The sequence below is a fragment of the Argopecten irradians genome, chromosome 4 (genome assembly GCF_041381155.1).
Source record: "Argopecten irradians isolate NY chromosome 4, Ai_NY, whole genome shotgun sequence".
Classification (NCBI taxonomy): domain Eukaryota; kingdom Metazoa; phylum Mollusca; class Bivalvia; order Pectinida; family Pectinidae; genus Argopecten; species Argopecten irradians.
In genome coordinates, this window is record NC_091137.1 from 46,114,763 (window position 1) to 46,140,636 (window position 25,874).

Sequence of the window (25,874 nt, forward strand, 5' to 3'; positions counted from 1 at the left end):
TGATATTCAATGTAAATATCACATTAAAAGTTCATTACCTGTATGAAACATCAAATTTAATTAACTTTATCTAATAATGATAATCATTTCATTGTAAGGAATTTCAACATTTTCATGCTCACCAAACAAAGAACGCCCCTTAAAATTAAAAAGGTTAATTTGATGATTACTCATGTAGTTTTATGATAAAGCTTATAAAATGTATAATGGTTTGAGGAAGAGGTCCACATTTTTTTCACAATTACTTTCAATGCCCTAACCATGATGAAATTTGGGGAGTTGACTTATTGTGAATGAGGAAGTATAGCCTAACCTGCGTTCGTTCAGTCCCTTTGATATATGATGTGGGGAGCAAGGCCTTTATATCTTACAACATTTCATGTTGACATGGATCCCCCTACAACCTCACGACTATAGATACATTTCAATGTTTGATATTGCACTGTATGTTTCATTAACTTAACAGGACGATGGATGGTTGATGGGGATGAAGAAATCGACAGGTACCGTCGGCGTTTTCCCAGAAAATTTCACCAAGCCTGAAAACTGATCGACTGTCGAAACCTAAACTTTTTAAAAATGGCCAGTGGATCTATAATGACAGTTTCCGTAGTTACACATCAGGATGTCCGACATCAGAAAGATGGAAGTTATTCACAAGGATTATCTTTTGCGATCACTGTGAAAGAATTCGGACGATATTTGTGTTCAAAATGAGAGTTCTTGAAATGTGAAGATACGAATGAATACACTGCGCCCAGCAGACGTGCTGTACTCGTTTCCGACGAGATACTTCGATTAACAGAGGCTTTCACTTCCTGTCGATGTACCGCTCTGTGTTCAGAATTCTTCTACAAAATCACCGCGACTTACGATTCTGCGATTTGTAACACCTGTATGTGTGACCTGTTTTCCAGATCAAAATTCAGGGAGATATCACTATGCTTTTCATACTTATGTTAAGAAACTAAAGTTATTCTATGCTTGCATATTACAGAGTTATCTGCCCTTGCAGGTAGGAATTGATTCTTCTTTTTTATGAGAGTAACATCATCTTTTTTTAGAGAAAACGATGAAATATTCTCTGACAAAATGATGACATCACAAGGAATACATACCCACAAGGGCAGATAACTCTGTGATGTGTAAAGATACACAAGCACACACTCTTGTAATGCGTGGAGATTTCCGTATTGTATAACTTGATATATTTGCTGTGTGGACGCTTTCGCTGATTTTGTGTTTAGCTAAAACGACAAATACAAAACACAAAATTTTAGTCATACATTATTGTGATCAGTGTACAATAGGCTTAATATTTTTGTACCGTTGAGATAATTTGAAATTTCAAAACCATGAAAGAAAATATCTACAAAAAGTTCAGGTTATACAGTAAATTTTCCTATAGGGCATGTAAAGAATTTGTTGCTAAATTCTACAGAGGTTAAAGGTCAAAGTTTGGGGTCATACAACAGGTTGTTTACGAAAGAACCTTGTAACTGGGCTTTACCGGATGTTGGTTATGAGCTAAAAAGAATATAATTGTACCAATATTGTTAGTGTAAATCTACGATACTCACAACAGCACATTTTGATGTCAGGAGAGTGTAATACCTGTTGAACTTGAATAAGGAAAGCAGACAAATATGGTTTGTATGGGAATGGTTGTAATTAAATAGCACTACCAAATGTACAAATCAGTGCAATGATAAATTCATATGCTATATAGTGAATGTCACTGTATAACAAACCTTGGTTGTCTGACACCCTGTGTAAAGGGGATAATAGACATTTGTATGAGATTATAGCAGGAAGATGAGATACATGATGTCAGAATACTCGATGGTCAAATTAGACAGGTTCTACCATACATAGCAATAGCTTTCCATTAACTCATATACCCCTGAAAATTCATAATGAACTGTTCCAACCTTTGAAGTAGAAGAGTTCAAATGTGTTTATAGGTGTGAATGAGTTAGAATATGTTGACAATGTAAACATTGGAAAGTTACGGGGGAAAATATGCATATACTTACTTTGGATCAAATAAAAATTTGGCTGATGTTTGGTTTAATGATTCAAAATGACAATTAAAGAGGTTGATAGTTTTTGTAGAAATTATTAAATGTGCATCAGAATTTTGATTATATTTGAAGAAAAAAACATGTTATATAATCAGATTAGGTGTTGTTGAAAGGAGAACAAGTTAAAGATCCAATGAGGTTGTTCATAAAGACAATGAAAAGTAGATTTTTACTGTATGATCTGGTGCTTTCAAAGTGTTTTATGGGTAGAAAAAAATCATGGTTCGCCGATAGAACAACGTCTAACAATTGCAAGATTTGCTGTTTTCATATTCATGATTCCAGTACAACCACAAATGAAATATTTCACTGTGAAAATTTTATGTTATACAGTATCTATGATTAGTTTGATGAAAGCGATTACGGTATTTGTGCAATTAATTAGGTATAGTTTTCTTTATAAATAATTAACAATGTATGGTAATTATCACTTCGAGTTGGTACTAATTAGAAAGGTTCTTGTAATATAGAAATCATTTAATTTTGATTTATATATAGATATTTAACAAAACCAAACTGGATGGATTTGTAGAAAGTACTAGATTTTGTGCTATTTTTTATAAGATTTCCAAGATATCAAGAGATATTTTCACAAGTCATTTTCAGGATACCAAGAGAGAGATATTTTCACAGAGTGCCTTTTTTATAATACAATACACGCAAGTACCAATAAGGGTACACATTCCGCAATCATACAAGATAATGTTACAAAATTCTACAGTCATATCATACCCATAATTCTTCTGTCGATGTAATTTATAAAGATGCATTATTATATGTTGTAAATATGTCATTTCATTATAAAATATACAAATCCTATTATATTGAAGTTTAATATAAATACATTCCATGTACATCATACTCTATATTTCATAAAAATTAGTCTACTTTCATTTTACATATATAATATGTACATTTGTTTTAATATGTTACTTGTTTATTTCTGGTGTATATTTTTTTCTTACGAGTTCACTCTCATTTCTGTATTAGGGTACCTACAATCCTAAAGCAAATTCTTGCTCATATCTTTTTTAATTAATGTATTTAATATTTTGGTACTTTGTTACTGAAAAATTGTGATAACTTATCAGAAAAAAATGAAGGAATAAGTCCTCAAAATGATTACGTATAAATTTCAAATATTTTACCAACACATGAAAGATTTGTTGCTGAAAAGTGGAGCACACTAGCTGTGACTGCAAAAGTGATTTCTTCAGCTGTATGACGACTTTAAATACTAGCTATATAGTTAAAACTCCTTAAGACAGTGGAACCGTGATAAGCTATTAATAATCCAACAGTTCGAGCCGGGTGTACATATATATCTTAGAAAGGTTTGTCAGGACCAAGATAACTCATTCACCCCTGAAGATACACTTAGACTCTTCTGAATCCTAGACTAGACCAGTCCATTATGAAATTTCAGGGATGAATGAGTTAAGCAGTCATACAAGTTTTAGTGCAATTATATTTTAGCATGATATGTCTAAAGGGTAAAACCCCTAAAATAAGATAACCACTAAAATACCTGTATGCTACCAGAACATCTTTTCATGCAAAATTTACCATACTGGATATATTCCAGTTTTATCAGGTTCAAATGTAAATAACATTTCATATAAGTTCAATCAGCTATCAGTTTTGTTAATTAAAGTGTTCCATTATAGTATCGGGTAGATATGAAAATTTTTAATTTTTTTTTGTTGAAGATGTACTTATAATACTATGTATAAATCTTGCCATTTATGAAATATGAAACCTCCGCCATGGTGTCTAACCTAATGTAAAGATCTGTTTTGCCGATTGTTTAGGAAATGACCGTTGTATTATATTGACCACATGGGTCAGATAAACTGACCACAGCTCTTGCCCTATGCTAATAAGGAACACTCTGTTTTGTGGGTATCATTAATAACAATGGGGTGTACAGCTGTTGCACCCCCTCCCCCCACGTATAAATATGTAAACATTTGATAGCAACTTTTACTATTCTATATTTGCATATTACAGAGTTACCTGCCCTTGAAGACATGTATTGGAATCGAGAGCATTATGTCATATTTTTCAGAGCAAATGACAAAAGTTTTGCTTATAAATAATGACATCACACTTTTAAACCTACGTGTATACCTGCAAGGGCAGATAACTCTGTAATGTGCAAAGACGGAATGACCTGCTGTAGTTACACTATAGCTGACTATAAATATCATGCCATATTAACTGTATATATGATTATAGTTACTATATTATATATCTCCTGTATATTCAGTGTAAAGAAGTATTCTGCCACCAGAATTGAGTGCTACATTTGTACTTCATTATGCCAAGATAGAAAAAAAATCGAAGTTCTGTATTCACAGAACTTTAATATTGTAATATAAAGTCAATACTCGTTCATTATATTGAATGACTTTTCAGTTCCTGTTGAATATAACAGCGATACTGGTGTACTTAACACATTCCAGAGAAGGGAGATAATTCATATTTTTATACCTATATCGATTATATATGATTTTTATTGTATACATGATATATATATATATATACATGGTTCCATATGATTACTTGTTACATTGTATTGTCAAATACTCAAAAGTATGGTAGATAGATTTCATTTTTCAAAAAGTTGTTACTTTAAAAATCGATAGATAGATAGAACAGAATCAGCTTTCAATAGGTGCAATATCTCAATGCCTTTTTCACAAGAGTCTTGATCAAAAATGTAAGCACAATCTGTTTGACTTCTGCGTTATGAGTGTATTTTACTAGTGCAATTCATTCATGTTAAGATTTACAATATCATAATGAGTAAAAACAGGTTGTAATACAATTCGTGTAATGAAAAAGAAATAAAAATTTGTTTATTTTCTAAACAATAGATAAATATATATATATTAGGAACCGTATTTTCCCTATTAAGAGCGCCTCCTCTAATAAGGGCGCCCCCACGTTTTTTGCTGAAAAAAATCAGCTAATTTCATACAATTTTTGTGCCAGATTGTGACGATTTGTCTTTGCAGACGCTAATAAAATACTGTTTCACATCAATCTGATGCTTAACAGATATCCGATCAGCTATAAATGTATTGCACTGGGTAACTTAGGACATCTTTGCCAAGTGTTTACACATAGAAACAGCGAGAATTCCATGTTCAAAACAAAACGTGTCACTTGAATGCCCCACACATGTGACGTGTATGGATGAAGACTAACTGGCAACAACATTTTAGCGATGTCTATACAGGTTTTATGAATACTTACTGTATGTCTATGATAAAGGTTACTAAATAACAGGCATGTTATCATTTTTAAGCATTTAATTGTGTGCTCTTGTCGGTATTTCCCATCTGCCACAAAACGAAAGTAGCGATCGAAAGCACCGTCCGCCATTTTGTGTACGCATGGTAAACAAACAGGCTAGCATAAAATGCCAAAATTCCGTGAAACATACATATTTAACCAATGTTTAATACTTCTGGTGCAAACATTTCTTCATAATTATGTAATTTCAATACTTACTTGACTTCAAAACGTAATTTGGCTATAGTAAGTTTCAGAAAAATACGAAACTAAAAGCAAGATGACTTTAGTCTGTTTCAGAAAAAAAACATCTAAAAATGGTCTCAAATAACGGCGCCCCCTAGGCCATTTACCCGCGCCCGGCGCCCTCATTAGGGAAAATACGGTATTAGGAAAATTAATTTTGTTTTTAAGTGTCACTGCAATATAGAAATAGCTGGTAAATGTCATTGCTTTGGAATGTGCAGACTTTTGCACTGATTTCTTATCCAAGACAAGAATCTACTGTATTGTTTTTTTTCGAAAATAAAAGATTATTCATTGATGCATGTGCCGGGTACTTCTATATACTATACTTTAATATTACAATTCATTATCCATGCGTTTCTTCTTTGCATTTTACATAGTTATCAATCTGCACTCGTGGGCAGATTTTGATTACGACGTCATGATAATGAGAGCGAAATTTTCTTTTATAATTTCACTGAAAAATATGATTTTCTCTCCCAAATATATTCTGTATTTGCACATTACTGAGTTATATGCCCTTGCTGATAGGTATGATTGTGACGTCATGTGCGTAACTTCATGCTTTTCGGAGAAAACAATGTGAATTGTGCCCACAAAATAATGACGTCACATTGGATACCTACCCGCAAGGGAGATAAATCTGTAATATGTAAAGATGGAATATAATCAATACCTACCCACAAGGACAGATAACTCTCTAACAGGCAAATATATAATTAGAACCAAGATGTGGATGCCATTCTAATATTTTGTATATCACAGGGTATTGGTAGATTGTCATGTCCTACAGGATAATATGGTACATCATAGCATGATAATATAGTCGGTAGGCATGCCAAATCCCTGTGATGTTATTTCTAGTATCAGGGTTGGAATCAATAGTATTGCCAGTAAGTGCCTAATAAGTCAATATTTTTGTAAGGTTAACTGTTAACTTCAACAATTTCATGTCCAGAACAGTTTTGCTCTATTTACATAATGTAAAAACAATTTTTGAAATATTTTGAAATAAAATACCTACCTACCTATGTTGTGTTTCATGTTTCCTGATGTCATCTTAATAAAATGTATCTTTGGAGTGAGGAAGGGATTTGAATCCAAAATAACATTTATTAAATGAAAAATGACGTACAAATATAAGAGAGAACCCAACATAATTAATCGTTAGTTTTTGTGGGCCTGAATATTTGATAGCTATAGGAAGTCTTCTGTCACCTATAGCATGGTCCCTAATTTACATTAGGCTGAATCACCTCAGATTGTTGTTTCACAAGCCGTCCTCAATATATTTTGGGTAAGATTTTAATGAAGATGTCAGCTGTCTAAAACAATAAACATGGGCTAGGAGGCACTTGTATTAAAATTTGATGGATTATAAATTCCTGTTTATTCCTTATACTAAAATGCTCTTATATTTATTAAGTGATGGGGAGTCAAAGAAAGTGCATCCTGGCAGCCCTCCCCCTTTCCCCTACAAAATGACTTTTGAGACCACTTACTTTATAAAATGCCTTACTCTATAAAAAAGCTTTTAAGACATCCCCTTTTCATCTAGAAATGGTTTTGAGACATCCCCCGTACTCTGTAAAATAGCTTTTGACATCACCCCTTTTCATCTAGAAATGGTTTTGAGACATCCCCCTTACTCTGTAAAATAGCTTTTGAGACCACCCCTTTTCATCTAGAAATGGTTTTGAGACATCCCCCGTACTCTGTAAAATAGCTTTTGACATCACCCCTTTTCATCTAGAAATGGTTTTGTGACATCCCCCTTTTCATCTAGAAATGGTTTTGTGACATCCCCCTTTTCATCTAGAAATGGTTTTTAGATATCCCCCGTACTCTGTAAAATAGCTTTTGAGACCACCCCTTTTCATCAAGAAATGGTTTTGAGACATCCCCCGTACTCTGTAAAATAGCTTTTGAGACCACCCCTTTTCATCAAGAAATGGTTTTGAGACATCCCCTTACTCTTTAAAATAGCTTTTGAGATCACCCCTTTTCATCAAGAAATGGTTTTGAGACATCCCCTTACTCTGTAAAATACCTTTTGAGACCACCCCTTTTCATCTAGAAATGGTTTTGAGACAACCCCTTACTCTGTAAAATAGTTTTTGAGACATCCCCCTTACTCTGTAAAATACCTTTTGAGACCACCCCTTTTCATCTATAAGATGGTTTTGAGACCACCCCTTTTCATCTAGAAATGGTTTTGAGACATTCCCCGTACACTTTAAAATAGCTTTTGAGACCACCCCTTTTCATCTAGAAATGGTTTTGAGACATTCCCCGTACTCTTTAAAATAGCTTTTGAGATCACCCCTTTTCATCAAGAAATGGTTTTGAGACAACCCTCGTACTCTGTAAAATAGCTTTTGAGACCACCCCTTTTCATCTAGAAATGGTTTTGAGACAACCCCTTACTCTGTAAAATAGCTTTTGAGAAATCCCCCTTACTCTGTAAAATACCTTTTGAGACCACCCCTTTTCATCTAGAAATGGTTTTGAGACAACCCCTTACTCTGTAAAATAGCTTTTGAGAAATCCCCCTTACTCTGTAAAATACCTTTTGAGACCACCCCTTTTCATCTAGAAATGGTTTTGAGACAACCCCGGTACTCTGTAAAATAGCTTTTGAGACCACCCCTTTTCATCTAGAAATGGTTTTGAGACAACCCCTTACTCTGTAAAATAGCTTTTGAGAAATCCCCCTTACTCTGTAAAATACCTTTTGAGACCACCCCTTTTCATCTAGAAATGGTTTTGAGACAACCCCGGTACTCTGTAAAATAGCTTTTGAGACCACCCCTTTTCATCTAGAAATGCTTTTGAGACAACCCCTTACTCTGTAAAATAGCTTTTGAGACATCCCCCTTACTCTGTAAAATACCTTTTGAGACCACCCCTTTTCATCTAGAAATGGTTTTGAGACAACCCCGGTACTCTGTAAAATAGCTTTTGAGACCACCCCTTTTCATCTAGAAATGCTTTTGAGACAACCCCTTACTCTGTAAAATAGCTTTTGAGACATCCCCCTTACTCTGTAAATTAGCTTTTGAGATCACCCCTTTTCATCTATAAGATGGTTTTGAGACTACCCCTTTTCATCTAGAAATGGTTTTGAGACATCCCCCTTACTCTGTAAATTAGCTTTTGAGACCACCCCTTTTCATCTAGAAATGGTTTTGAATCATCCCCCTAACTCCGTAAAATGACTTTTGAGATCACCCCATTCCCCTAAAACATTACTTTTGAGACCACCCCCTTTCCTCTGTGAATGAGTTTTGAGACCATCCCTTTTCCTCTATGTTATGTTTTTGAGACGACCCCCCCCTTTTCTCTGTAAAAAGACTTTTGGGATCACCCCTTTCCTTGACATAAGCTCACCAGCCAGGTGAGCTTTACTTGGCAGTTGAACTAAAAACCCAAGTGATTTCTGATAATTGATAAGTCTTTCATCTTCAGGGCAGAAAATCCTACTGATATTAACAGGAATATATCTATCGCTATTAAATATAATCCTGTATCAAGTTTCTTCATTTTCAGTGAAATGACAATTTAGGTTGTGGTACTGATATATGTTGATTATTTAGAGAAAACCAAACAACCTTACTCTTATTGGTACATTTATTTTACAGATGACAAAACATTCACTAAATGAGAAATGATGTACAAATATGAGAAATCTTGGTGCCTGATTTGGCAGAAACAAATACTGACACTACGATTATGGAGTAATAATGAACACCATCTTCCCTGTCTTTGGATCGTTCAACTGATAACACTTTGATTTGTATAGTTTGTGTATTAACTCATCCACCCCTTAAATTTCATAAAAGACTGGTCTAGCCTTTGATTTAGAAGAGTCTAAATGTATTAGTTAATAATTTGAAGACAAATCTATAAATGTTTATAAGGTATGCCCATTTCATCAACATCAAAGTTCCCTTGAAACATTTAACATCAAACAAATCAAAGGTAAACTTTCCTCAAACCTGTTACTTTGCTACAAAATGTACAGTACAACACAATGTATTGAATTGAGAAAACCGTTAACAATCCCCGTCCTCCAAATTTTGATAAAATTGCAATTTTCCATATATATAATCTATAAAACAAATTCAAAATCTGGCTTACTGCTTGCTACAGAAGAAGACAAAATCTGAAATTGTTAACAAGTCACTTGATGTATTATTGAAATAAGTTATTAACATTACCTTCGTCAGTAAAATGAACCTAATAACAACATAATTAGTCAATATATCCATCATTATAATTTATCCTTTACAGTTCAGGGGAGATAATTCTCATTAACAGTTCAGGGGAGATAATCCAGCTCCATGAGATGACACACTAATAAATCATGGCTGACAGAGTTTGAATGAAGACGAGTGATATCAGCGAGAAAATATCCAGACTGACTCCAGCAATGAATCTGTAATGAATTTGATCACATATGGGTGGGATGATCCATGTTAACAGTCAACAGCACAGAAATGATTCAGTGCAAATTTGTGAATGAAAGAGTCATTGGTCTCGCCATTGTGAAAGACCTGCAGTTGACTGTGTAGCGTAGTGCTATCAATCGTGGGTCTTCCCACGATATGGTCGCGCATCAATACACCATTCTCCAGCTGCCATATATATCTCGCTATCTCCTCAACATGCTCTATAAATCAGATCTTTTGTCTTTTTCCAACCTTTGCTGAACACATTCCATCAATGGAGCACCTTCGCTATACAGGTAAATACAATCACAACATTTAAGTCTAGACTGGTCAAGGTTTTGGTACGGCCGGGGACGGCGAGTCCGTAACCATAGGCTCCGAATCACTTTGTGTAGATGGTGCTGTAAGAACAGAAATCAACACCTTATAAAGAATGTCAGTTTGGGTTTGAACAGGACTTTGTTTCACGAAAATTCCTTAACTTTGAGGAATTCCCGAACTGAAATTCTCCATAGGAAATCATTAAAGATTTTAAAGAAGATTCCTTAATTTCAGAGTTTTCTTTCAACGTCTGCAATGATTTCTCTTGGAGAATTTCATGGCAAGTTAAGGAATTCCTTAAAGTTGTTCAAGTTGCTGAAGTTGTTAAATGTTCATGTAACTGGGCCCTGGTCGATATTTGTGAAGTCTTAGCTGGTTTAATTTCTCAATCAAATCAAAACCTGTTGGTTTAATTCCTCAATCAAATCAAAACCTGTTAAATGCTTAAACAACAAACTTGATCCTAAATCATGGTTTCAATGTTCAGGGGGACAATAACTTATTACAATTTTCCCAGTTAAATTGTCATCAAAATCCTATTGTACCTGAACGTGTTACGCATTCTAATTTGTAATTCTGCTCCAATACAAGGTTTAACAACTCTCTGTTCCGGTACACCTCAGCACGAAGCCTATGGCTTATAGCCAATCAGCGTGTCACTATTGTGTTGGTTGATTCTCTTGGAAGAACAAACAGCTACTAGAACGAACCTTAATTTTACGATTCTAGGCCAGGGGTCATGCTGAGGTGACCCCGAACGGGGAGGTGTTTGTTCTTGTATTAGAGCGTATCGTATTGGAGCGGAATTACAAGTCTAATCATAGTAAAATTGCTGTATATTATTACGTATACGCGAGTACTTTCTTTCGTGGTTGGAGCTTTCTAACCACTTCTTGTATAGATATAAATGGATATTAACCTACCTGGAGATTCGACACTGCTGGGTTTTGTAGGTGTGGCTGGGAGGTGCATGCTCTGTGGAGGCAGGCCCTGTGTGAGCGTCTGTGGAGGGGGCTGTGGACTTTGGCTCTGTGATGGGGTCTGGAATAAGGGGGCGGGTGATCCTTGTGCAGGCTGGTGAGCCTGTGGCCCCTGGGGAGCCATTGGAGAACCAGTCATTGGGTAGCTCTGTCCGACAGCTGCAGCTAAAGACGGTGTGGAGACAGGAACTCCTCCCGGTCCTGTAGTACCTCCTATTTAACATTGTTTTCAAAGTGTATGCAATAAGCGACACCGTTTATAATGAAAGGAATTTTTAATCAATTTTTAAATTCACAACCGTTAATCTTCGCAAACTTGTTTCATAATTTAAAATCTCGAAAAGTTAATGGCTGTAAAAGAAAGTTGTTTTACAGTATACTATATTATGATATAAAAAGTTTCTGTAAGTTTTACCTTGCTCCGAGGACTGTTGAGCTGACTGCTGCTTCTGTTCAGACACGAGTTGCTGCATGGCAATCTGCCGGGCACGGTGTTCGGCCGCACGGATTTGTTCGTTGTGGAACATCTGTCGTTCTTGTAACAACTGCTGTCTCTGGAACTCCAGCTACGACAAAAACAAATAATCATGTTTATCCAAAGATCAAAATCATGCAGGATCTAAAATATGCAATAATTTAAAAATTTGAAATAATGGAACTAAAATCTCAAATATGCAGTAAATTTAATTTAAAATTTAATGTGATAAGTGATTCTGTTTTAGATCTCTAAACAGATAATATAATTTACAATAAGTGTGAATGGCTACAGATAATACTTACAGCATCCCTCTCTCTATCCATGATGGTCTCCAGTTCCTCAAAGTGTCGTAACTTGATCTCTAACTTCTTCATTTGAGTCTCGACTAACAAGGCTACCAGTGATTTGATCTTACGCTCCTCTACTGCTGCTAGATGCTGAAGTATAAACAAATTCTCATTAAAACATGACTTTTCACTGAAGTTTTTTAACCTGAAGTTGTATGTAAAACAGTAAACTATTTGTAACTAATTATTAATTTGTAAATTGAACTCCCATATTTCTACTGCTGCTAAATGCTGAAACATAAACAAACTCTCACTAAAAACATGTCTTTCTTTCGTAACTTTACCTAGAGCTGCACACTAAGACAAAAAATATTTGTAACAAATTATTTTTAAGCAAATTTAACTCCCATAATTGCCACAAAAAGATATACTTGTAAACAGTTCATTATAAATTTCGGATAGAAATTGTATACTTTCTCTGGTTCCAAAAAATGTTTAATTAAAAAAAAAATGAACAGATAATCTGTCAAGAGATTTTTATTTAATCTATAGCATAATAAAATCTGAACCATTTTGAAAGAAAAGAAATAAAATATCAACATTGCTCTTGCTCTGATTTCTTGAAACAAAAGTGCAGACTTTATGCAAAACTTTTTGAAAATATTCTCCGTACATAACTTTAATATATGGAAATTGTTTACTAAAATTTGTTTTGAGAAATCCGGACCTGAAGTGAAGTCCCACAATCACTATTACCAGTTTACCATGTACCTACCTTAGCCTTAACAGCTGCCGAAGCCAGTGCTGACGCTGCAGCAGTAGCCACATTGCCGTCAGCCTTCCTCTTGGACAATTCCACTTTGGTTTCTTCCACTTTTTTCTCTTCTGTACCTTCCTTTGATTTCTCCTCGTCATCTTTTGTATCCATTTTTTCCTCTTCGCTAGTCTTTTCTTTCTCTTCATCTGTCTTTTTCTACAAACCAAATATTTTCTACATAAAATTTGTAAAAACAGGCAGCTTTCTTTAAAATGTTAAACTTCTTTAAACATAATGTTTAACCTCATCAAATTTGAGTTTACACAGAGAAAAGTTCGATTGACCCATTTATCCCTATAAATTCATAATGAACTATTCTTTCCTTTGTATTAGAAGAGTTCAAAATGGCATTTAGGGGTAAATGAGTTAAAACTAACAAAAGACTTCAAATTAATGAGGGTTTTTAAGTTATAAGAATTTGATTGACTGAGATTCAACTGTGCATTTTAGTTGTATTGAGTTGCAGAGACACCCTGACAGTAAACTAATGAATGCTTAACTTTCTATGAACAATTTCCTAAAACAAACAATTGTATTCCTAAATCATCATTGTAAAAACCTAAGATGTTTACAATAGGAACAAATGCTTAAATTTGATATTAAAGATGCTCCACAGCCCGACAGAGCATAAATGGCATTCATCATCAGAACAATAATTAGTGTTTAATCTTGTATAAATATGTCTAATTAACACAAAAAATAATATAAGATAATTTATTTTGCCTTTGGTGCATGCGCAATCAGTACCTCATTCTATAAAGGATATAGTGCCACGATTTTTTTCGGGATGCAATTAATTACAACTTGAAGTAAAATTAGAAGCTCAAACTTTTCAATGGTGGTAATGGTGTAAAGTAAGTAACTATTGAAACTGAAGAAAAATATGAAATCATCTGCTCCTGTTTTTGATCGTGAAAAAATATGATTTGTCAGCGGTGGAGCATCTTTAATAATGACCAAATAAACAAACCTCGTCTTTCTTTTCCTCTGATTCTGATTCTTTCGTAGTTTCTTTTTCTTTGTCCTCTTTCTCTTGTTTATCATCTTTTTTCTCTGCTTCGTCCGTTTCCATCGCCTCTTCAGTCTGTACAGATAGAATGATTCAATCATTGCCTTATTCTGTAAAGTTGTTAAATTGACTGGGATAAAATTGTAATTTTACAAACATAAACAGAATCACAAAGATTTGATCCACAGACTAATAAGAAATGTGTAAATGTATAAACTGTTGCACACAGATCATGAAATTTGAATTGGATGACATCCAACATTCTCGCTGCAAGTGCAAGTGAAAATGGCTTTATAAGGAAATTATTCTAAATACATATTTACATCAATTATACGAGAAAAGAATCACATCTCTGATTGAAAGGTAAACCAGGCCCAGATTACCATCAACAACATTTTCCTTTTATTTACCTTTCCCCCGAATCACATCCCTAAGAGACAATAGAAAGACTACACAATTGACTATATAACTTTACCTTTTCTTTACCTTTCCCCCGAATCACATAGAGACAATAGACAGACTACACAATTGACTATATAACTTCACCTTTTCTTTACCTTTCCCCCGAATCACATAGAGACAATACACAGACTACACAATTGACTATATAACTTCACCTTTTCTTTACCTTTCCCCCGAATCACATAGAGACAATAGACAGACTACACTATTGACTATATAACTTCACCTTTTCTTTACCTTTCCCCCGAATCACATAGAGACAATAGACAGACTACACTATTGACTATATAACTTCACCTTTTCTTTACCTTTCCCCCGAATCACATACCTAAGAGACAATAGACAGACTACACAATTGACTATATAACTTCACCTTTTCTTTACCTTTCCCCCGAATCACATACCTAAGAGACAATAGACAGACTACACAATTGACTATATAACTTCACCTTTTCTTTACCTTTCCCCCGAATCACATACCTAAGAGACAATAGACAGACTACACAATTGACTATATAACTTCACCTTTTCTTTACCTTTCCCCCAAATCACATCCCTAAGAGACAATAGACAGACTACACAATTGACTATATAACTTCACCTTTTCTTTACCTTTCCCCCGAATCACATCCCTAAGAGACAATAGACAGACTACACAATTGACTATATAACTTCACCTTTTCTTTACCTTTCCCCCGAATCACATCCCTAAGAGACAATAGACAGACTACACAATTGACTATATAACTTCACCTTTTCTTTACCTTTCCCCCGAATCACATAGAGACAATAGACAGACTACACTATTGACTATATAACTTCACCTTTTCTTTACCTTTCCCCCGAATCACATAGAGACAATAGACAGACTACACTATTGACTATATAACTTCACCTTTTCTTTACCTTTCCCCCGAATCACATAGAGACAATAGACAGACTACACTATTGACTATATAACTTCACCTTTTCTTTACCTTTCCCCCGAATCACATAGAGACAATAGACAGACTACACTATTGACTATATAACTTCACCTTTTCTTTACCTTTCCCCCGAATCACATAGAGACAATAGACAGACTACACTATTGACTATATAACTTCACCTTTTCTTTACCTTTCCCCCGAATCACATAGAGACAATAGACAGACTACACAATTGACTATATAACTTCACCTTTTCTTTACCTTTCCCCCGAATCACATAGAGACAATAGACAGACTACACTATTGACTATATAACTTCACCTTTTCTTTACCTTTCCCCCGAATCACATAGAGACAATACACAGACTACACAATTGACTATATAACTTCACCTTTTCTTTACCTTTCCCCCGAATCACATCCCTAGGAGACAATAGACAGACTACACTATTGACTATATAACTTCACCTTTTCTTTACCTTTCCCCCGAATCACATACCTAAGAGACAATAGACAGACTACACAATTGACTATATAACTTCACCTTTTCTTTACCTTTCCCCCGAATCACATACCTAAGAGACAATAGACAGACTACACAATTGACTATATAACTTCACCTTTTCTTTACCTTTCCCCCGAATCACATAGAGACAATAGACAGACTACACTATTGACTATATAACTTCACCTTTTCTTTACCTTTCCCCCGAATCACATAGAGACAATAGACAAACTACACTATTGACTATATAACTTCACCTTTTCTTTGTCTTTCCCTTCCTCCTCATCCTTTCCATCTTCTTTCTTTCCTTCAGACTTGGACTCTTCATCTTTTTCTTTATCTTTTTCCTCTGATTCTTTCTTCTCTTCTGTTTTGTCTGCTTCTAAAACATCAAAATATGTTAAATACATATTAACAAAAGCATAGATAAATAAAAGCACAAGGAGTATTAGATTTGGCAACGACAGGTTTTGACTTGGTTAAGACCATGGCAACCAAATAAATATTCCTCCATTGTTTCCATGGTAACTGTTATTGAAGCATGCGATGTGTCAAATCATAGACTTGAAACTGTTACACCAATGTTAACTTAATTCATTAAAGAATTATTTGACCTGGTCCCAGAATCATGTAACAGTCTTAGACTTAAGTTTTGATAAGCCAATCAAAAATGACTTTTGGTAACATCATCTGTGATTGGCTAAGTCTAAAATTAAGATTGTTTTAGACTTAAGACTGTTTCATGATCTTGGAGTCAGATTTTGAAATATGAAATAGGAAGTTTCATTGTCTTACAGCACAGAAAAAATGGCCCATATGGACAGAAGGACAGATGGACATGACGTAAACCTATAGTCCCCCCTGGTCCTTAATGAGGGGGACTATTACCAGACCTCAGGATCATGACAGAACCAATCACAGATGATGTTATGAAAAGATACGTCATTTTGGATTGGCTAAGCCAAAACTTAGTCTAAAATTGTCTCCTGGCCCAGGAGCTAGACCTGCTGATGAACGGCACTCACCTTCTTTAGGCTCTTCCTTCTCAGCTACCGTACCGGCGATGCCACTCTTCTCCAGACCAAAAACATTATCTACAGCCTTTCCTTCCTTGACGGCTTCCTCCACCATCTTGACGTGGGCGTGGGTCAGGGCAGGAGGAACTTCATCCTTCATCTTAGCAAACTCCTCTGTGGAGAGAAACAGTGGGGATATTTTAATCATATGGTAGGGTGTATGATTACAGCCAGAAGGAATAAAAGAATTGTGACTGAAACATATTTCTTTTTTTTACACTTTAAAAGGACTATTTCATCAAAATCCCAAATGCAACATCCAAATCTTACATTTATTCAGTTAATATATATATCATAAGTAGTACATGTGACAAAATTTGAAGTTCTGGAGTGAGTTAGATTTTTTTATTTTCATAAGCCTCTGATAATGCATCAACTAATTAATAAGTAAATTGCTATTTGCTTAATATGCCTTTGGAATTCATAACTTAAGCAAATTTTGCTGATATTAATTTATACACAGATAAATTGATTTTTGTAAAAAAGAAAGAAAAACTATCAATACCCAACTAACTAATAATTTAACAAGTATCATTGACAATATTGAAATATTCAGAAGACTTAAGAAATGTTAAGAATTGTGACAGGAGACAAGACTCAAACTTACCTAGAGCGGCCTTGGCTGCAGCACTCGCCACACGTGGGTCAACGACCGAGGCAATGAAGGCTACGGTGGACATGATGGGGTTACCACTTTGGGAGAAGGGGATCGGCTGGAATGCCAGGGGACCTATAAAGCAAAACATATGACAATTTCTTTTTCTTTTTCACAGGTTTAATGATTTTCACTAATAATTTGAAATAAATTGTCGATTTAACATTCATTTTCATTGATAATTTCAACAAATATTAAAGTTATTTCCTTAATGAACTCAATCATAAAACTGTAAGAATAGAAATAGGAACATAAAATCACTCATCCCTGAAAATTTAAAATGAACTCTTCCAGCCATTGAATCAGAAGAGTTCAAATTGTGTCTTCAGGGATGTATGAGTTACTTGAATTAAATCTGTTAACTAATTCATCCCTGAAATTACAAAATGGACTATTCCAGCCTTTGAACTAGAATAATCCATATGCATCTTCAGGGTGAATAGGTAAAATTTTTTAATGGATATCAGCATACCAAGGTGTCCGAAGTCCTCCTCCAGGAAGGGGTCCTCGATTGGCAGTCTGAGGAAGTGGAGGATACATTCATCCTGTGTCCGACTGCCGACATGTTCCGACACTTTGTTCCAATCATCCTTATACATCTCCAGGGCCTCCAATAACAGTAGAGTCTCCTGGTCCGTCCACTCCCGGGATCTTGTCGCTGCACCCTTGTCCTAGGAGTAAATATCAGAATTAATTTTTGATTTTTTTTTTACCCTATTTCAACGCTTCTTTGTACTGTCATATGACGACTTTGATAAAATCTGAAATTACAGACAATTTTCTTGCTACTAAATTTCTGAATTACAGTTGAACCCATTTTGATATTCAAATACTGTTAATTTGAAATGAAATAGAATTCTTATCCATATGGTTTTCGCTATAATTATTCCGGACAGGATAGTTTACCTTGAGTGCCTTTTTGGCGTAAATGTCCATCCTAAGACTGAAGTTGGAGAGCTCCTTCTTGTCATCTCCGTCACGCTCCTTGTCCTTATCTCCGTCAAAACTGACGATTTGTTTGGCCGCTGATGGCTGTCAAGGAAAATGTTACACACAATGTTAAAAATATCTGAATAGCATTTAAACAATTAAGTTTCTCCTGATAGCATTTTTCTGATTGAATAAACTGCAGGGTTGCTTTTATCAAAAACAACGGGGGACATATTTTGTTTACATTTCAAAATTCACAATTTAAGTTACAGTAAATCAACCTTTTTCTCAGCAACTGTATTTTGTATTTCTATACCTAAGATCTTTTTTTGCGAAGATTTGATTTTGCCATTTTTCGGAGTTCTAATTAACCAGTATTTGAAACAGGTTGGGAGATTTCACTTACATGATTTTTTAACGTCCGCAAACAAAATACAATTGCACATGAAAATAAGATGGTTCGCAGTAGTTAACTCTTACACCCCTATACAACTTTAGTAGACTCTACCATGCATTGATATGGATGGGTCCATTATGCCCTACAGTGGTAAAAGGGTTAACTGATATAACAAGGACATAGTCATTCAAATCCCCCGCCAATGGAGATATCAAAGCTGAAGTAAGTTTGATTGTGGAGACTTTTAAGTATAAAAAAAAAACAGGAAAAAGGAAGTTGAGCTAAAGAAAGATGGAGTATAATTCAAGTAGAGCGGGGCTGCAATTGTTGAATCAGGTATACAGCCTTGACATTTATATTAGACTATATACATAAAGATGGGTGGAGTTTTGCAAAGTAACATTTACCATTTACCATGATATTTTCAGCAATGTTTCCATGGTAACGGAAAAAGTGCAAAAAATGAAAACCTAAAAATAGCAAAAGGTACTACTAGACCATAAAAAGAATGTGTCTATGACGTTTTGTGGAAATATCTCTGCTGGTTTTAGAGTCATGCTCCGGAAATGAACCTGGTACAAAAATATGATATTTTCAGCAATGTTTCTATGGTTACAGAAAAAAGCAAAAAAAATGAAAACATAAAAATAGCAAAAGGCACTACTAGACCATAAGAACAATGTGTCTATGAAATTTCATGGAAATATCTGATTTTAGAGTTGTGCTCCGGAAACGATTCTTACACAAAAATCTGCCATTTTCTGCAATGTTTCCATGGTTACAGAAAAAAGTACAAAAAGTGAAAACCTTAAAATAGCAAAAGGCACTACTAGACCATAAGACCAATGTCTCTATGAAGTTTCGTAGAAAATATCTCTTTTGGTTTTAGAGTTATGCTCCGGAAACAAACCTGGTACAAAAATATGATACTTTCAGCAATGTTTCCATGGTTACGAAAAAAATGCAAAAAATGAAAACCTAAAAATAGCAAAAGGCACTACTAGACCATAAGACCAATGCGTGTATGAAGTTTCGTGGAAATATCTCTACTGGTTTTAGAGTTATGCTCCGGAAACCATTCGTACGGACGGACGGATGGACGGAACCCATTTGTATATCCCCCGCCAACTTCGTTGGGCGGGGGATAACTAACCCTCCATAATATCACAATACACAGATTGACATCCCTGTCCTCCCACACAAGGTCTTTCATATCTCTCCTTACCTGGTTGATCTTTGGTGGGTTGGCTGGTGCCAGTCCTGAGGGAGTGTCTGCCATGATGTGGAAATGTGAGGTGGGTGGAGGGCCCATGGCTGATGGCTTGTTGTCAGCATCTACCTGGTAGTTCAGTAGACCCCATTGTTCTAGGAAGGCGTGGACCCTAAAGGGAACAAACATATTATACATTGGGGCTGCTGAGGGGATGTCAATATAATTATGTGGATAAAAGTTTAGAATATACATTGATATAGAAATTCATAGAACAGTCATCTTATTTAAAGTTGCTTCATAAATGAATAAAGATTATCTGAATATCGATATCACCTTTTTTTTCATTAAATCAATAAAGTTCAGCAGGTATCAAATCAAAGCTTTATGGACTAGTTGTTCAATTTTTTTTTTAATGAATATCTTCCTCAGATATTCTAATTACACCAAATAATGCAGTCTGATTGAAATACAGATCCTTATAACCACTCTGTTCAACAGAGGATCTGACAACATTCCATCAGGGGTCAGATTTAGGTGACCTTTATACCACCTGTACTTCAGATTAAATGCATTTTCTATACCTTGCTACATCAATTGAAAATGCTATTTCATCGCAGTATACATATAAATATTTAGCTTTGTTGTGATCCTTGGTGAGATGACTACGTTCACGAAAACATTTCTGACAGCTTTTTAAAACTATTTCCTCCCCTGAAATTCTCTTTCAAGATTATGTAGGCAACAGCTTGATTGGCCATTTCTAAAGGTCACCACAACATGACATCTAATGGAATGTTGTCAGATCTTCTTATCAAATGCAGTGATAAGAAGGAACTGTATCTTAATCAGATCGTAAAAAAGGATACACATTAATGAGACACATCATTCAGCAAAATTAGTGACCAACAGAACACACGTTTTTATGTTCAATCCTTCTTGAAGTCTAATAATGTGATTTTATTTGATCTTACCTCATTATTGCACACACGTCACCAGCCAGATTTCTCCTACAGGCAGTACTGGTTAGGTACTCCGTCGGGTTGAGACGGTACGTGTCAATCATGAAGTTACGGTAGGCCAGGTAACTGGAACATAAACAAAAGGTACATTATTTTAAACAAAACTTTTAAACAGAATTAACTCATTCACCCCTGAAGACAGATTTAGCTTCTTCTAAATCAAAGACCGGACCAGTCCATTATGACATTTCAGGGATGAATGAATTAAAGGTTAAGTGAAACCATAAATGTTTTGTGATAAAAATTGTACTATGAAAACCAAATTTAATGTTTTCCATTGAAAGTAAAATGAAAAAGAAAAGAAACATCTCTAAGACATAATTTTTTTTCTTCCTCAAAAGAAATCGAAAACATGACACTACGGACAAGGATAACATTATAAGCTCTTCAGTTTCATGGGCATAAAAGATGATGCTAATGATTTAAAAGATTTACATACATTTCTGGTGTCTTTGATTTGTTCTTGCTGTTGAAGAACTCCGGCAAGGCTCTTTTCTCTATGGAGTGGACACCATTATAATCAAACCAGGCTGAGTAACTGGGGATGATGATGTGGTGGGTCTGCTCTGTCACATTGTCCTCCTCCTCTTCCTTCTCTTTAGGTACCTCCTCTTGTGCCTCAACCGATTCAACTTTACCTTCCCCTTCAGGGAACTGTTGTGTACAAAAATAGCTTTTATTAGTTAAAACTAGAAAACCGTCCCATTGATATTTACCTATGCAGCAGTGTTTTCTGAACCTCTTCAAAACTATTATATTACGTTGTATTATATTCCCAAGAAAACCTATATAGTAATTTTCATTGAAGCTAGACAATTTTTGAAAATCTTTATCCCATTGAGAGCTAAGAATTTTCAGGGAAATTTTCAATCTGATTAAAATTCAGATCCTTATTGGGTCAATAAGTTAATAATTTGAAGAGAAATCTGTAAATGTTTATAAGGTATGCCCATTTCATCAACATCAAAGTTCCCTTGAAACATTTAACATCAAACGAATCAAAGGTAAACTTTCCTCAAACCTCTTACTTTGCTACAAAATGTACAGTACAACACAATGTATTGAATTGAGAAAACCGTTAACAATCCCCGTCCTCCAAATTTTGATAAAATTGCAATTTTCCATATATATAATCTATAAAACAAATTCAAATCTGGCTTACTGCTTGCTACAGAAGAAGACAAAATCTGAAATTGTTAACAAGTCACTTGATGTATTATTGAAATAAATTATTTAGACATTACCTATACGTCATGGTACTAGAGCCACACTAAATTAACCCAACATAGAATATGTCAAAATACCATCAATAAAAATATAGATCAAATATCCGGTTACCGGAGGGAAGAAATTCCTCAAATATTAACGCAGTTCAGTGTTAGAGGAAGCAAATCCATACTTATTAACTAGTATTCAGAGGGGAGATAATCCTCATTAAACTCGTTTCCAGGTGAATAAATCCAGCTCCATGTGAATTGCATTCCTCTAATAATATCATGGCTGACAGAGTTTTGAATGAAGACGTAGTGTACATCAAGCAAGAAAATAACCTAGACATGATCTTTCCTATCGATGAAACTGAAAAGAATTTGATCAATTTTGTTAGTGTATGGGTGGGATGATCCCTGTCAACAGTCAACAGCACTCAGTAAATGAATCAGTAGCAAATATGGTAGTAATGAAAGAAGTCCTGTGGTCTCCTCATTGTTGTATCTTTAGTGCCATTTTTGAGTTGTGAAAGACATCACTTCCTCCGCAGTTTGACTGTGGTAGCTTAGTTGACTTATTCAAACGTGGGTTCTTACACTTTCACTGATAATGGTCGTGCATCAATTACACCATTCCGCCAGCATGCCCAATATGTTATTATCACACAATCTCCCTCAACATTGCTCCCTAACAGGCTATAAACAGTATCTTTTGTGTCTAATTCCAACCATTGCTGAAACACCCATCCCGACAAATGTAGCAGACCCCTTCGCTATGACATGTAAATACAATCACAACATTTTAAGAGTCTAGACTGACCCAAGGTTTTGTCGTACCGCCGGGGACGGCGTAGATCCGTAACCATAGGCTCACGAATCACTTGTAGTAGATGGAGCGTAAGAAAAAAACACAAACAACCTTATAAAAGAATGTCAGATTTGGGTTTGAACCAGAACTCTAGATTCCATGAAAATTCCGTATAACTTGAGGAATTCCGTGAACTGAAATTCTCCAATAGAAAATCATTAAAGATATTTAAAGAAGGTTCTCTTAATTTCCAGATTTTTCTTTCAACGATCTGCAATGAATGTTCTCTTGTGAGAATTTCTATGTTAAGTTTAATGAATTCCTTAAAGTTGTTTCAAGTTGCTGAAGTTGTTAAAATGTTCATGTAACTGGGCCCTGGTCTATATTTGGTGAAAGTCTAAGCTGGTTTAATTTCCTCAATCAAATTCAAAACCTGTTTGGTTTAATTCCTCAATCAAATCAAAACCTGTATAATGCTTAAACAACAACTTGATCCTAAAACATGATTCAATGTTCATGGGACAATAACTTATTACAATTTTCCCCATTTAAATTGACATCAAAATCCAATAGTACCTGAACTGCCTTTAACGCATTCTTATTTGTAATTCTGCTCCCAAAATATGGTTTAACAACTCCTCTGTACAAGTAACTCCTCATCAATGAACCTGCTATGGCTTATAGCCAATCAAGCCGTGTCACTGTAGTTGTGGTTGATTCTCTCTTGGAAGTAAAAACAGCAAGCTAGAATGTACCCTTGATTTACGAATCTCGGTCACGGATCATGTTTGAGGGTGACCCTGAACGGGGTGTTGTTTAAGATCTTGTATTGAAGCCTAACGTAGAGTATCGTAGTGGACAGGAATTAACAAGTCCAATCATAGTAAAACAATTGTTCTGTATATCATTACTTTAATTACATATTCGTGAGAACTTTCTTTCGTGGTGGGAGCTTTCTAACCAACTTCTTGGTATAGATATAAATGGATATTAACCTACCTGGAGATTCGACACTGCTGGGTTTTGTAGGTGTGGCTGGGAGGTGCATGCTCTGTGGAGGCAGGCCCTGTGTGAGCGTCTGTGGAGGGGGCTGTGGACTTTGGCTCTGTGATGGGGTCTGGAATAAGGGGGCGGGTGATCCTTGTGCAGGCTGGTGAGCCTGTGGCCCCTGGGGAGCCATTGGAGAACCAGTCATTGGGGTAGTCTCTGTCCGACAGCTGCAGCTAAAGACGGTTGTGGGAGACAGGAACTCCTCCCGGTCCTGTAGTACCTCCTATTTTAACATTGTTTTTCAAAGTAATAAATGCAATAAGCGATTTTATATCACCGTTTTTATAACCGTCCCTAAAAGAAGAGGAATTTTTAAAAATTTTTTAAATTCACAGCGTTGTTAATCTTCGCAAACTTGTTTCATAATTTAAAAATCTTCGAAAAGTTAATGGCTGTAAAAGAAAGTTGTATTTTACAGTATACTATATTAGATTATATATAAGTTTTCTGTAAGTTTTTACCGTTGCTCCGAGGACTGTTGAGCTGACTGCTGCTTCTGTTCTGACACGAGTTGCTGCATGGCAATCTGCCGGGCACGGTGTTCGGGCTGCACGGATTTGTTCGTTGTGGAACATCTGTCGTTCTTGTAACAACTGCTGTCTCTGGAACTCCAGCTAACGACAGAAACGAATAATCATGTTTATAACAAAGAAAAGATCAAAATCATGCAGGATTCCTAAAGTATGCAATAATTTCCAAAATTTGAGGAAATGGAAACTAAAAGCTCAAATTAGATCCATTAAGTTTCAAAAATTCCTGCAGGGAATGGATCCTGATAAGTAAGAGTATTCTGTTGAGTAATAGATCACTAAACGATGTATTAAATTTAATTTACAATAAGTGTGAATGATTTTCCCATCAACAGATAATATAGTCTGAGGCTACTTACTGCATCCCTCTCTCTATCCATGGTGGTCTCTCCAGTTCCTCAAAGTGTCGTAACTTGATCTCTAACTTCTTCATTTGAGTCTCGACTAACAAGGCTACCAGTGATTTGATCTTACGCTCTTCTACTGCTGCTAGAATGCTGAAGTATAAAAAATTCTCATTAAAACATGAACTTTTCACTGAAAGTTTTTTAACCTGGAGCTGTATGTAAAAACAGTAAACTAATTTTCTTTAACTAATTATTATTAATTTGTAAATTTGAACTCCCATATTTCTATTGCTGCTAAAATGCTGAAACATAAACAAACTCACACTAAAAACATGTCTTTCTTTCGTAACTTTACCTAGAGTTGCACACTAAGACAAAAAATATTTGTAAACAAATTATTTTTAAGTAAATTGTAACTCCCATAATTGCCACAAATAAGATATACTTGTAAACAGTTCATAATAAATTTCGGATAGAAATTATATACTTTCTCTGGTTCCAAAAAATGTTTAATTAAAAAAAAAAAAATAAGAACAGATAATCTGTCAAGAAGATTTTTTATTTAATCTATAGCATAATAAAATCTGAACCATTTTGAAAGAAAAGAAATAAAATATCAACATTGCTCTGGCTCTGATTTCTTGAAACAAAAGTGCAGACTTTAGCCAAAACTTTTTTGAAAATATTCTCCATACATAACATTGAATATATGGAATTGTTTACTAAAATTTGTTTTTGAGAAAATCCGGACCTGAAGTGAAGTCCCACAATC

The 25,874-nt window shown here is 35.1% G+C and overlaps 2 protein-coding genes across 2 annotated transcripts in view; one reads left to right on the plus strand and one right to left on the minus strand.

The window, feature by feature from the left end:
* LOC138321834 (myc box-dependent-interacting protein 1-like) overlaps positions 1 to 6,661 on the plus strand; it is a 39,097-nt gene extending 32,436 nt beyond the window's left edge. Inside the window, exon 14 of the mRNA XM_069265823.1 lies at positions 467 to 6,661. Within this exon, the coding sequence (XP_069121924.1) occupies positions 467 to 550 (84 nt within the window). The 3' untranslated portion in view covers positions 551 to 6,661. The remainder of the gene's footprint in view (positions 1 to 466) is intronic.
* A 2,585-nt stretch (positions 6,662 to 9,246) lies between these two features.
* LOC138322327 (SWI/SNF complex subunit SMARCC1-like) overlaps positions 9,247 to 25,874 on the minus strand; it is a 33,121-nt gene continuing 16,493 nt past the window's right edge. Inside the window, exons 21-39 of the mRNA XM_069266361.1 lie at positions 25,115 to 25,314; positions 24,687 to 24,839; positions 24,175 to 24,398; positions 22,322 to 22,346; positions 22,188 to 22,191; positions 21,599 to 21,813; positions 21,112 to 21,225; positions 20,153 to 20,309; positions 18,507 to 18,632; positions 18,073 to 18,271; positions 17,553 to 17,675; positions 16,895 to 17,059; positions 16,127 to 16,251; positions 13,935 to 14,048; positions 12,923 to 13,120; positions 12,163 to 12,297; positions 11,798 to 11,948; positions 11,326 to 11,595; positions 9,247 to 10,482 (exon numbers count right to left, since the gene is read on the minus strand). Of these exons, the coding sequence (XP_069122462.1) occupies positions 10,412 to 10,482; positions 11,326 to 11,595; positions 11,798 to 11,948; positions 12,163 to 12,297; positions 12,923 to 13,120; positions 13,935 to 14,048; positions 16,127 to 16,251; positions 16,895 to 17,059; positions 17,553 to 17,675; positions 18,073 to 18,271; positions 18,507 to 18,632; positions 20,153 to 20,309; positions 21,112 to 21,225; positions 21,599 to 21,813; positions 22,188 to 22,191; positions 22,322 to 22,346; positions 24,175 to 24,398; positions 24,687 to 24,839; positions 25,115 to 25,314 (2,769 nt within the window). The 3' untranslated portion in view covers positions 9,247 to 10,411. The remainder of the gene's footprint in view (positions 10,483 to 11,325; positions 11,596 to 11,797; positions 11,949 to 12,162; positions 12,298 to 12,922; positions 13,121 to 13,934; positions 14,049 to 16,126; positions 16,252 to 16,894; positions 17,060 to 17,552; positions 17,676 to 18,072; positions 18,272 to 18,506; positions 18,633 to 20,152; positions 20,310 to 21,111; positions 21,226 to 21,598; positions 21,814 to 22,187; positions 22,192 to 22,321; positions 22,347 to 24,174; positions 24,399 to 24,686; positions 24,840 to 25,114; positions 25,315 to 25,874) is intronic.